Source organism: Balaenoptera borealis (genome assembly GCF_965194805.1).
Source record: "Balaenoptera borealis genome assembly, chromosome: 13".
NCBI classification, from domain to species: Eukaryota; Metazoa; Chordata; class Mammalia; order Artiodactyla; family Balaenopteridae; genus Balaenoptera; species Balaenoptera borealis.
In genome coordinates, this window is record NC_138870.1 from 7,356,531 (window position 1) to 7,369,761 (window position 13,231).

A 13,231-nucleotide genomic window follows, 5' to 3' on the forward strand; every position below is an offset into this window, starting at 1 on the left:
GAGCCACAACTACTGAAGCCTGCGTGCCTAGAGCCTGTGCTCCGTAACAAGAGAAGCCACCGCAATGAGAAGCCCGCGCACTGCAATAAAGAGTAGCCCCCGCTCATCACAACTAGAGAAAGCCCGCGTGCAGCAACAAAGACCCAACGCTGCCAAAAATAAATAAATAAATTTTTAAAAATTAAAGAAATAAGACAAATAAAACTAATATATACTCACTAAATAAAATTTAGTGGAACATAGGGGAAAACAACACAGCCAAAATTATACCACAAAAAAACCCTCAGATTAATATTTTGAGTATTCTTTACTATGTATAGGTTTAAAAAATAGAAGTAACCACATGTATGTATAACTTTGAATCCTGCTATTTTTTTCAAAGATAAATGTAACCTTTAACCATACAGCTAACTTGACCTTGAAGTCTAGCAAATTTGTTCTCTTCTGTTTTATGTATTTGTCTTCTATTTCCAGTTGAACAATTGTTTTTTATTTGTGTCTTTTTATTTGTTTTCCATTTGAACAATTGTATTTTACTTGTGTCTTTTACTGTAAGTGACATCAAGTCCTTTCTAAAAATTAAAGAGTTGGTCTTTTCAGGGGGAGCAGTGTGCTTGATGTTGGGGACATGGCCCGGGGTGTCCAGCAGCACTGGGGGTCCAGCAGCACTGGTCCAGCCCAGGGCTGGGCTCACCGAGGTGTCTGCAGGAGTGCGGCCAGCAGGAAAGTGAGAGCCAGCTGTTGTCAGCTTCACTGAGGCAGGAATTCCCAGCAGGGAGAATCTAAAAGGATGCGGGGATCGGGGAGTGGGCGATACAGTAGGTCTTGAGGACTCCTGAGAGCTGTCGAGGTGTGCTGCAAAGGACCTGCCTTCGCCGTCCTGTATCAGCTGTGGGGTTCGGAAAAGTCCCTTCATCTCCCTGAGCTTCAGTTTCCTCCTTGCTAAAACGTGGATAATAACTCATCCTTTGCAAAGCTGGTGTGAGGAGTCAGTGAAGTAACACACGGGAAGCGCCTGATAGAAGAAGATACAAAACAACGTAAAGAGCTGTGACTATAATTGCAGCCAAGGAGTTGTGCTAGGTGAAGCCAAGACTATTTGACTATTTGAAGGTCGACCACAGGGGCTCTGAAGTGTTTCAGAAATGAAATGAACTGAGACCACTTTCCCACGCTGCACTTGAACAGGAGGGTGAGGTGACTGTCTCTCGGGAGAGGGCAGAAGACGCCGTGTCCCCGGGGGATGGAGTTCAAAGCGGAAACTCGAGGAGACGCGTGGGTGTAGCGCGCGCAGGAAGGTGAAGGGGGGGGGCGGTGCTGAGGGAGGCGGCGGGTTTCTCTGGCTCAGTGGTTTGCTGCAGCTGTGACCTGAATAGGAATCTCTGTCCCCGCCTCCCCACGCCCAGGGCTCAGTCCTGAACCCAACCCTCTCCCATCTGGGCTCCACGGTGGGCGCCCCTGCTCAGCAGCCCGGGGTCATCCTTCCCGTCCATCACTCCTCTGATCCAATCCACGTAGTTGAGCACTTTGGTGTAGAAGCCGTACCCCTCGCCACACCCAATGCCCCAGGATACGATGCCCGTGGCCACCCAGCGACGGGCACGATCGTCCCACACCACGTAGGCACCACCACTGTCCCCCTGGCAGACCCTCTGCGGCCGCGTGCTGTCCCCGGCGCAGAACATGCCACCGGAGAACACCTCGGTCCTCCGCTTCGCTCGGAGCCAGGCCTCGCAGGCCGCCCTCGGGGCCACGGGCAGCCGGGAGTATTTCAGCTCCGTGGTCAACCAGCCGTTCTCCACGCCAAAGCCGCTGACGTAGCCCGCCAGGCCCGGGCGGTACAGGGCCTTGCGGTCGGGCAGGCAGACCGGGAGGAGGTGGGGGCCCAGGGGGACACGGTGCCGCAGCTCCAGGAGGGCGATGTCCCCGTGGAAGTTGTGGGTCTGGTCCGGGCGGTAGTCTGGGTGCACGACCACGCGGCGCACCGGGTGGCCGCCCAGCTCCAGCAGCTCGTCGATGTCCGTGTGGCCCAGGAACACCTGCGCGCGCCGGCTCTTCCCGAGGAAGATGCCGTCCTTGGGGTAGATGGTGTGGGCGGCGGTGAGGATCCACCTGTCGCCCAGCAGGGCCCCGCCGCCTCGGCCGTAGATGCTGGTCAAGGCCTGCCAGGGGAAGTTGCCCAGCTCGGCTCTGGAGGCACCAGCGGGCTCCCTGTTCTGGGCGATGGGGATGACCGGCCTTCCGCAGACTGGGAGAGAGGAGAGGTAAAGTGAAAAACCAGCCGCTGCCTCTGAAAACCTACTTCTGGGAAGTGCTCTTTCTCCTGCCTCCTCAGCCATTTTAAAGCCACTTTTTAATCTTAATTTTTATTTACTTATTTTCTTTGCCGCACCGCGAGGCATGCGGGATCGTAGTTCCCCGACCAGGGGTGGAACCGGTGCTCTCTACAGTGGAAATGCAGAGTCTTAACCACAGGACCGCCAGAGAAGTCCTAAGCCACTTTTTTAGACTCTTGGTGGGACCTTCCTAGAGCAAAATCATGCAGCAAGCAGACTTTGTCTTCAGTGTGTCCTGTCTTTGTTTCTGGGTCATTTCTCCATTTAAATATTTATTTATTTATTTATTTACTTATTTATTTATGGCTGCACTGGGTCTTCGTTGCTGCGCGCAGGCTTTTCTCTAGTTGTGGCGAGCCGGGGCTACCCTTGCGGTGCGCAGGCTTCTCATTGTGGTGGCCTCTCGCGCGGGCTTCAGTAGTTGTGGCACATGGGCTCAGTAGTTGTGGCTTGTGGGCTCTAGAGCGCAGGTTCAGTAGTTGTGGCACATGGGCCTAGCTGCTTTGTGGCACGTGGGATCCTCCCGGACCAGGGCTCAAAACCCGTGTCCCCTGCATTGGCAGGCGGACTCCCAACCACTGCACCACCAGGGAAGTCCCATTTCCGCATTTTTAACATCTCCCCCTCCCAAAGCACTATGTCAGGCTCTGCCCCTAGAGCTTTCTGTGGCTCAGGAGTAAAACCTGAGAAATGTACTCAGGTTGGGTTAGAAAGGCATGTTTGACTCAAAAAACTGGGTTTCAAAAATGGTGGACCTGAGGGAATTCCCTGGCGGTCCAGTGGTTAGGACTCTGTGCTTTCACTGCCAAGGGTGCCGGTTCCCTCCCTGGTGGGGGAACTACAATCCCACAAGCCTCTAGGCTGGGCCAAAATATTAAAAAACCCAAAATACATCCCCCCCCAAAGAACCCAAAAATGGTGGACCTGAACCCTCATCTATTGCTGGTGAGAATGTAAAATGGTGCAGTCACTGTGGAAAACAGTGTGGCAGTTCCTCAAAAAGTTAAACACAGAGTTAGGATGTGAACCAACAATTCCACTCCTAGGTCTATACCCAAGAGACCTGAAGACATGTGTTCAAACAGAAACTTGTACATGAATGCTCACCACGGCAATATTCATAAAAGGCAAAAAGTGAAAACAACCCAAATGTCTATCAATCTATGAATGGATAAACAAAATGTGGTCTATCTGTAAGGTGGAATTCTATTCAGCCATGAAAAGGAATAGAGTACTGGGACTTCCCTGGCGGTCCAGTGGTTAAGACTCCCTGCTTCCACTGCAAGGGGCGCAGGTTTGATTCCTGCTTGGGGAACTAAGATGCAACATGCTGGACAGCTCAGCCAAAAAAAGAAAAGAAAAGAAAAGAAAAGGGAATGGAGTACTGATACATGCTACAACGTGGATGAACCTTTTAAACATTACGCTAAATGAAAGAAGCCAGACACAAAAGGCTATTATATGATTCCATTGACATAAAATGTCCAGAATAGGCAAATCCATAGAGATAGAAAGTAGTTAGTGGTTGCCAGGAGATGGGAGAAGGGAGAGCTGGAGTTTCTTTTTGGGGTGATGGAAATGTTCTAGAATAAGTAGTAATGGTTGCACAACATGGTGAATACACTAAAAATCACTGAATTGTACACTTTGCAATAGTGATTTTTATGTTATATGAATTTTATCTCACAAAATTTTTTTTTAAAAAAAATGCTGGGCTTTCTGGCGCTGTGGCATCAAGGCGGGGAATTATTTTGGGGACAGAGAGGCTGTCTGTGTATCCTTAAAGCAGATCACGTCAAAAGAGGGTTTTCTCTTATTTCAACTCATCTGTCCCTCTGATTAACTTCCTTCTGGCTTTTCGTTTCCCAGTTATCCCTTGATCCTCGAAGGAGAAGGGATGAGCTTCTTCCTTCTCCTTTTCTGGGCCTTCTTGGTTCCCCTTTTCTTCCTCACTTTCTGCCCTCACCTCCCCCTTTCTATTCTGCGCCCTTAGACAGGCCCTGGGCGACAGCCGAGGCTTGTCTGGGAAGTGGCCGTCGTCATGGTGCCACAGGTCCCCGCTCACCAGGCACACAGCGAGGCTCCTCCTCCCTTTTCTGTGTCTGCTTCCAGGGCACCTGGGCGGTGCAGGTGAGTGTCCCTGGGAGGCACAGAACAGGCTCAGAATTGGGAGGAGGGGCTGAAAGAGGCTTCAGACCTCCTGGCGGGGAGTGAGGCAGGTAGGAGCTGGTCCCTCAGCGGGCGGGGACTCACCTGCGGGCGCAGCCTGATAATAGGGCTCCTGGCAGTGGCTCTGGATCTCAGTGGAGTTGTCTCCAGGTGTGTTGATGGCCTCAGGGTCCCCACTGGCCTGGCTGATGGGCTGACTATGATTCACACCTAAAGGAAAACAGAGGTCAATAGGACCGAGAACAGAGCTGCAAACTGGCAACCCAGGGACTGATTCTGGTCCGTGGCCATATTTAGTTTGACCGGCACAGTCTTTCTTTAATTTTATTTTTTAAATAAAAAAAAAATTTTTTTTTGGCCACATGGCTTGTTGGGACCTTAGTTCCCCAACTAGGGACTGAACCCGGGCCCTCGGCAGTGAATGAGCCGGGTCCTAACAACTGGACCATCAGGGAATTCCCAGCACAGTCTTCTTCTTTTTTTTTGTTATTATTTGAATTATTTTTCACTGCAGGCTGTTAATGCTATAAAATTTGAAAGTAACTGTGAAAGTAGGGTATGGGAAACAGGCATTTTCATATATGGTTAGTGGGAGTGTAAATTAGCAAAACTTTTGTAGGGAAATTTAGCAATATCAAAATTAACATTGCAAATGTTTTTCACTTTTTTATTTCTAAGAATTTATCCTCATATTATGTACTCAAAGATGTATACACGAAGATATTCAGAGCAGTACTGTTTGTGGGAGAAAAATACCTGTCAGTGGAGGACTGACTAAATATATTATGATGCATCAATCAAAGGAATATTGTATGGTCATTAAAAAGAATTAGGCAATGCTAACCACGTGTATGTGGGATGATCTTTAAGATACGTCACTGAAGCAGTTCCCTGGCAGTCCAGTGGTTGGGACTCAGCGCTTTCACCACCAGGGCCCGGGTTTGATCCCTGATTGGGGAACTAAGACCCCAGAAGCTGCACAGCATGGCCAAAAAAAAAAAAAAAAGACATATCATTGAATGAAAAATGGCAAATTTAAAACATTGTGACTATTAGCAACACACACCCCCCACAATATTTATATTCGAGTGGCCTGGAATGTCTTTGGAAGGATACCCAGGAAATAGAGAACAGGGTTGTTTCTGGACGGAATAGCCAGGGATTAAGGGCCAGAGATTAGAGGAAGATTATTTTTTTGAAAATTTTACTGTGGGCATGTATTATCTTTCAAAAAACCTGGGGTTACCATTTGAAAATCTAGAATTTCACTAGAAAATCTGAATTTTTGTCTTCTCTTGAAAAACGAGATGATCTGCAAGTGCTGGGCCTGTAGATACGCAGGGAGACAAGAGCTGGAGCTGAGCTGGGTGCCCCTGTGACTGTGCTGCTCACCAGCAGGGCGGGCCGGGCAGCAAGGGCCTGAGCCCAGGTGCCCCGAGCCCCCAGCCTCAGCTTCCACTTGTCACTTCAAGACACCAGGGGCCAGGGCTACGGGCAGGGGCTTCCTTCCCTGCACCTCAAGGGGCTCACTCACCCACGGCTTGGTAGAGCGCCAGGAAGCCCTTGTGGAGGCCCGGGGTCCTGTCCTCAGAGGCGGGTGCACGGAAGGTCAGCCGCAAACTGTTCCCTGAGGACACAAACTCCCTCTGACCAGGGGGGCTGCTCAGCAGGGAACCCTGCTGCCCACAGAAGCGGCTGGGATCCATTCCACTGGCTGTGATCTGAAAGGCGGGGGGCAGGCAGGCGGGGGGTGAATCTGCACCACAGGTGGTCATAGGGTCATGCCGCGGCCTGGACCCCAGCCCCGCCTTCGAGGTCTACATACCGCTGGGGCTCAGGAACCGCACCACCCCGTGGGGCCTTCCTCAAGTTGCTTCTTGTTCCATTACTGGCTCCCAAGTTTCTTCCAGCCATGACCAGATACCGAGCAGATTTCTTTAGCCTGCCATACTTATCTCATACAGCCCACAATATTTCAAGAATTGAAATAGAAACTTATAATAACTGGATTATAAGTTCTAAGAAGGCAGGAACTACATCTATTTTGCTCCCCACCGAGTCCCTGATGCTCAACATGGTACCTACAGCATCACAGCTTTGAATCCATGAATATGCAGACATAAGTCCCTCCCGTCCGGCTTCCTCCACCCCCAGCACATTTCACTTCTCTGAGTAACTTCCTATGGCCAACATCTGAGAAGTGAGAAGACCCTCTGCACAGACTGAGCCCCTGGGGTTCCTGGCCTTCCCTGTTGTCCTTCTTTTGGAGTGTCTCTCCTCTTACCCCACAAACTATAAATGAAGCCCCTGCGAGGTATGGAATCTAAGGACACAAAATGTACACGATGTGGTTACACTGTCTATTGTTGCCTAACTTAAATCAAAACCCTGCTCAAATGCCTTGCTATGGGTTCCCCAACCCAAGGAAGAGCACCTTGGAAGGAGTTCCCCTGGCCACCGCTTCATGTTTAATCTCTCTCCTGGGCATACAGCTCCCTGCTCAACTCATTTTATTGCTGACTTTCATATTGATCCACATATCCTGGGTTCTTGCTGGATCTTCATTCCTTCATTCTCCCCAGATCTTAGTTTCCTCTCCTATAAAATGGTCTGTTGAGGCCCCTTCCAGCCAGGACACCACTGCGTCCTAGGGCAGCTCTCCAGTATCTGCAGAAGAGCAGTGGGGAAAGTGATACCAAATACCCGCTCATTCAGAAATCACTGTGTTGTGCGTCCTACACGCATGACAAGCTTGGGTTTCATTCATTCTTTCCTTTATTCCTTTGACAAACAGCTGTTTATTATGTTCTGTGTGGGAGATGCTGTGCTAGGTGCTGGGGATACAGCACCACATGAATTAAGACACAGTTCTGCTACCGAGGAGACCAGAGTCTGGCTGAGGATACTGACGGGCAAAAGATGAACTAGGTTACAGTGTGTTGAATTCTGCATTCGACATGTGTGTGTGTGTGTGTGCACGCACATGTGTGTGTGTGTGTGTGTGCGTGTGTGTGTGTGTGTGTGTGTGCGTGTGTGTGTGTGATTTACTCTGGAAGCAGAAAGGAGGGAACAGTCCTATTCCTGAGCTCGAACTCCGTCAGTGACAAGGGAAGAGTCAGGCTGGGATTAAAATTATTCAAGGCTAAGAAGAACAGGGCACTGTAGGTGCTCGACAGACATAGGCTGAGTTGAATAAAGTGTAGTCCCGACTTCAGCTAAATCTGAAGAAATAAATACATGCATTTACCTCCTCTCCCACCTCAAATCCCACTGATATGACAGCAGAGGGATAAAAATGGATATGTGATCAAGGACAAAAAGGTGAGGGGAGGTGATAGCCGCTGAGAGATGGCCACAACGTTTGGAAGGTGGAGTGGAGATGGACACATGTAACCTGAGTCTTGGGCTGGGGCAACAGAAAGCAGCAGGTTCTGATCACAGATCCCTGGGAAGTGTCAGAACCGGGGTAAGCAGGAGACGGGAGGATTCCTCTGAGGAAACCGGCTGTCACCAGAGAACACCCTTCTGCTGTGGATGTGCAGGAGGCCCCCAGCAGTAAATCTGGGTCACCTCGTGGATAACCCGATTTTCAAAGCTGTCGTTTGACAGATTTCAGCTATCCACACAGAGCATCCAAGAGCGTTCTGCACATCACTCTTAAATATGAATGGACAGCCAAGGATTATCACACATTGCAGGAAAGTCTCCAACATGAAAAGCAGAGGCCAGAACAAAAGAACAGTACAAAGGAACTTGGTGAAGAAGAGAGAATATAGGGAGCAGAGAAATGTTTTAAAATAATCCCAACAGAGGGAAAAGAGTAGATATTGCCTCTACGAAACAAGAACAAGATTCTACAAAAAGGCACGTTTAGAAAATTAGAATGAACCTTTAGACATGAAAAATGTTAGCAGAAAAAAAAATCATTACAAAGTTGGTATTTACAATGAGGAGATCTCCCAGAAAGTGGAACAAAAAGACAAAGAGATGGAAAACAGAACAGAATGGATAACAAAACTGGACAATCTGTCCAGAACCTAACAACAGTGAAATTATAGGAGTTCCAGAAGGAGAAAATAAAGTAGATGTCTGGAAATGGTTTAAAAATTAATACAAGAACATTCTCAAATTGAAGGGTCTTGATTAAGAGAGTCTCTGGATTAAAAGAACCCTGTACAATGAGTACAAAATGACCTGATCTGCATCAAGGCATATCCTGGTGCAAGTTCAGAACGCTGGTAATAAGGAAAATATGCTGAAAGTTCTAGAGAGAAAACACTAAGGATCAGGAGTCATAACAACACTGGGGCTAGAAGACAATGTCATTAAAATTCTGAGAGAAAATGACTTCTAACCTAGAATGTAATCCAGATAAACTATCCACCAAGTTTGAGGGGAGAACTAACTATTCAGGGCTATGTAAGATCCTCTAAAATGTGTTCCCTCATTGCTTTTCTGGGGGAGAATATGCTCCTCCAAAAGGAGAGAGTAAACCAAGAAAGAGGAGGAGATGAGAGTCACTTCCAACACAGGACAAGTAAACGAAATCTCCAGAACGTGGGAGAAGGGAACTCCCAGACATGTGAAGGCTTAGAAAGCAAAGAACTCAGACTGAAGAAATAAGTCATGGGGACGTCACCCATGTGGGATGGGGTGGGATGTCACCAACGCAAAGGAGGACCGAGAGACTGAGATTTGTACTTGAAGACGTCGAGAGATTTACTCTCCTGGCTGAGAGTTTGGGGGAGATCTGCTACAGAGAGAACTCAGCAAACTAAAAATCAAAACAAAAAACCCCCAAACCCCAAAAACACTATGTAGTTATTGACTGCTGGGAAATCCAAAAGCTGGAGAAAGGAAATTGTACACCATGTGCACAGATGTGAATATTTCGAAGTCATAATGATGTAAAAAATGAATATAGTTTTAACTTAAAACGATAATAGAGGTAAACTGAGAGGATGGGGGAGGGGAAACGTGGGTGGTGAAGGTCTAAGAGAGATAAAGCTAGTCCTCATCTTTTACAGCTGGAAGTTAATAGAGAAATTATTTATACTTCTGAACATAAATACCAGATGAAACAGCTACATGAATCATAAATGATTGCCCTGGGCAGCAGCAATGGGGGCAGGGGGAGGAGGCTGGAGATGATAAGCCTTGGTGTACTCTGATTTTTTAAAAAAATTATGCACATGTATGATTTGGTTAGAAATAAAATTTAAACCAAAAGATAATGTAGGGACTTCCCTGGTGGCACAGTGGTTGAGAATCTGCCTGTCAATGCAGGGTACATGGGTTCGAACCCTGGTCCGGGAAGATCCCACATGCCACGGAGCAACTAGGCCAGTGCACCACAACTACTGAAGCCCGCGTGCCTAGAGCCCGTGCTCCGCAACAAGAGAAGCCACCGCGATGAGAGGCCCGCGCACCGCGATGAAGAGTGGCCCCCGCTCGCTGCAACTAGAGAAAGCCCGCGCACAGAAACGAAGATCCAACACCACCAAAAATAAATAAATAAATAAACTTATTAAAAAAAAAAGATAACGTAAAGTACTGTTTTTAAAGTGTCCTTATTCTGAATGATGCCCTTGTCATATGTGAGGTTTGCCATAGCGCCTCTAAGGGAAACTCATAGTCACCTAATCTTTTATTATATTTACATCCACCTTCCTAGCCTGACAGAGCAGGCACTCAACATACTTGACGATGGATTTTTAAAGACTGATGTGTGAATTCTTGCTTTTGACTCTAGGAATTTGCAGTATTTGTGTGTCCCATTGTGAGACTTCTAAAGGCAGGGCCAGACCTGCTGCCCTGTCCTCGTCTATGGGGCCCAGACGGCAGGGGGCACAGGTCGGCACCGGGCCTCCGGTGGGAGGCTGTGCGCTGGGTACACCTGGCCTCCCAGGTAAGCCTCGCGCTTCGGGGCCGGCCACCTCCTGCTGCCCCTGGGCTCCCTCCGCAGAGTCCCTCCAGGAACCCCCCCCCGCCCCCCAGCTCACTGTGACGGAGTCCCGAACACAGTCTGGGGACGGCTCCAGGTCGAAGTCCTGGAAGACGAGCCTCACGGCAAAGCCCTCTGGAGCCTCGATGTCCGTGGAGCTCTCTTGGCCTTTGACATACGGCTCCGGGTACCCGGGGGACGCCAGCTTCTGGGGCAGCGGCTGGGCCAAGAGCACGCAGCCGTGCGTGGGGCAAGCCTGGAGGACTCCGCAGAGGAGCAGCCACCACCTGGGAGTGGGCGGGGGCAGATGGGACCACATGGCTGTGGCCTGGAGCCTGCGGAGACATGAACGGGGCAGGCAGTGCTGAGGGCTGAGAGGCCTGGCAAAGGCTCAGCAGCGGCGGCCTCAGCCCTTGGCGCCTGGGCACCTCTGGCCACTCCCTTATTGCCCCCCCTCACCCCCGTTCCTTCAGCCTCCTGGTCAGCCCGCGCTAGGAAGGTGAGTTTTCCACCATTGCCCACCTCCCTGGAGAGTCTCATCCCCGCAGGGGCTGCTTTCTGCTTCAGCCAATCCCAGCCTCACCTGGGATCTGAGGGAGCGACCGGAGTACAAGTGAGGGCCATTTATTTTTTTATTTTATTTTTCTGGCCACATGGCATGTGGGGTCTTAGTTCCCTGACCAGGGATCAAACGGCACCCCTGCGGTGGGAGCACCGAGTGTTAACCGCTGGACCGCCAGGGAAGCCCCAGGGCCATTTAAAGGTGACGGGGTCCTGTCTGGAGCGTTGAGCCTCAGCACCCCGGGGAGGGCTGCTGGAGGCCGTGTGTGTATACATCCGCCCCTGGGCCCCCTCCCGCGTCCCCACCCTCCTCCTCCCCAGCCTCTCCAGCCCCTCCAGGCACACTCACGTGTTGCCTGGGCAGCGAGTGGAATGGGGCTTCCCCAGAGACAGTTCCCCCACTCTGAGTCCGGGCATCTGGAACCCGACATCTGAGCCCTGAGGGGACCTGGCCGGGGCCAGGGAACAGGAAGTGGGGCTGGAGAAGGCCCTGCGGGGGAGGAGGGAGCAGTTACTGGAAATGCATTGAGTAACTCTCGGCAGTTCCCTTTTTCTAATTCTCTGGCTTGAGCGCCACCTGCTGTCTGATTCAGGAACAGCTCACCCACCGCAACTCAGGAGAAACATCTCGAAAACCACGCTGGGCCTCAGGAGAGACCAGGGGTGGGAGGGCACTGACTCTTGACTCTTTTGCACTATTTAAAACTATTTAATTTTTACCATGTGCGTGTATCACACACGGTAGGATGGCTCCTTGTGAGTTAGGCTGTCCCCTTTAATGGGCCATACCTCTCCCTCCCTGACCTCTCCGCTCATTCTGTGAGCAGCCCGCCTCTTGTAGAAACTGAAGTTTGTGAGCCTGAACTGGAGCTCCTCCTTCCCCCTCCCTCCTCACCAAGCATGGCTGGGGGCACTCACTTAGGTAGTCGTTGAATCCTGCCCGCAACCCCTGGACACTGCTGGTCCAGCAGGGTCAGGCTGGCGCAGGGCAGGGGTCAGGCCCAGGCCGAAGCTTCTTTAGGCAGATACCCGGGGCCGTGTCTGTGGGCAGGGGCTGCCCTCCCTGAACCCCCAGGGGGCACTCTCACCCACAGCTTGGTAGGGGACCAGGAAGCCCTTGTGGAGGCTAGGAGTCCTGTTCTCAGAGGTCACCCGCAAACTGTTCCCCGTGGATGCAGACTCCCTCTGACCAGTGAGCGAGGGGGTGGGGAGTGCCCACTGGGGAGCCCTGCTGCCCACAGAGCTGGCTCACAACAGTCTCCACGCCCACTGTGATCGGAGAGATGAGGGGACAGGGTGCAGGCAGGTGTGGGCGGCCTCTGCACCCCTGGAGGTCACAGGGTCATGTCCTGTGGTGGACTCCAGCCTGGTCTAGAAGTTCTGCGCACCTCTGGGGCTCAGGGTCTTAGCTCATGGTGGCTTCATCGCAGAGTCCTGTGTACCCTTTCCCTCCCTATTCTCCACCCACAAAGGCTGCCATTTGCTGAGAAAGTCTCCTCACCCACGCCAGTGCTCTCAGTCCTTTAACAGAGGAGTGGATAAAGAAGATGTGGTACATATATACAATGGAATACTACTCAGCCATAAAAAAGGACGAAATAAGGCCATTTGCAGCAACATGGACGGACCTAGAGATTGCCATACTGAGTGAAGTAAGTCAGACAGAGAAAGAGCAATATCATATGCTATTGCTTATATGTGGAATCTAAAAAAAAGCTACGAATGAACTTATCTACAAAACAGAAATAGTTACAGATGTAGAAAATAAACTTATGGTTATGGGGGGGTAAAGGGGGGGAGGGATAAATTGGAAGATTGGGATTGACCCATACACACTACTATATATAAAATAGATAACTAATAAGGACCCACTGTACAGCACAGGGAACTCTACTTGATACCTCGTAATGGCCTATATGGGAAAAGAATCTAAAAAAGAGTGGATAAATGTATATGCATAACAGAGTCAGTTTGCTGTACAGCAGAAACTAACACAACATTGTAAATCAACTATACTCCAATGAAAATAAAAAAGAATAAATTAAGGTATAGAGTGAAAAAAAAAGAGTCTCTCTGGGAGCCCCTAGGGGCCCTTCCAAACCATCCCCCAGGACAGCTAGCAGGCTCTACGAAGGCAGGACTGTGGCTGCTGGGTTCTCCATCACTGATGGCTGGTATGCTGCCTTGCCTGGATACGAGATGGTGACGTGCATGTAGCTGA

At 50.1% G+C, this 13,231-nt stretch overlaps 1 protein-coding gene across 1 annotated transcript; it reads right to left on the reverse strand.

Annotated features, from left to right (window-relative positions):
• Nucleotides 1–1,041: 1,041 nt before the first annotated feature.
• Nucleotides 1,042–11,516, reverse strand: C1RL (complement C1r subcomponent like). Its single transcript, XM_082349206.1, is given in 7 exon segments — nt 1,042–2,248; nt 4,402–4,476; nt 4,590–4,715; nt 6,040–6,226; nt 10,508–10,784; nt 11,360–11,406; nt 11,409–11,516. Coding segments are annotated over 7 exon segments (1,584 nt in total). The 5' UTR covers nt 11,442–11,516; the 3' UTR covers nt 1,042–1,409.
• Nucleotides 11,517–13,231: the final 1,715 nt, after the last annotated feature.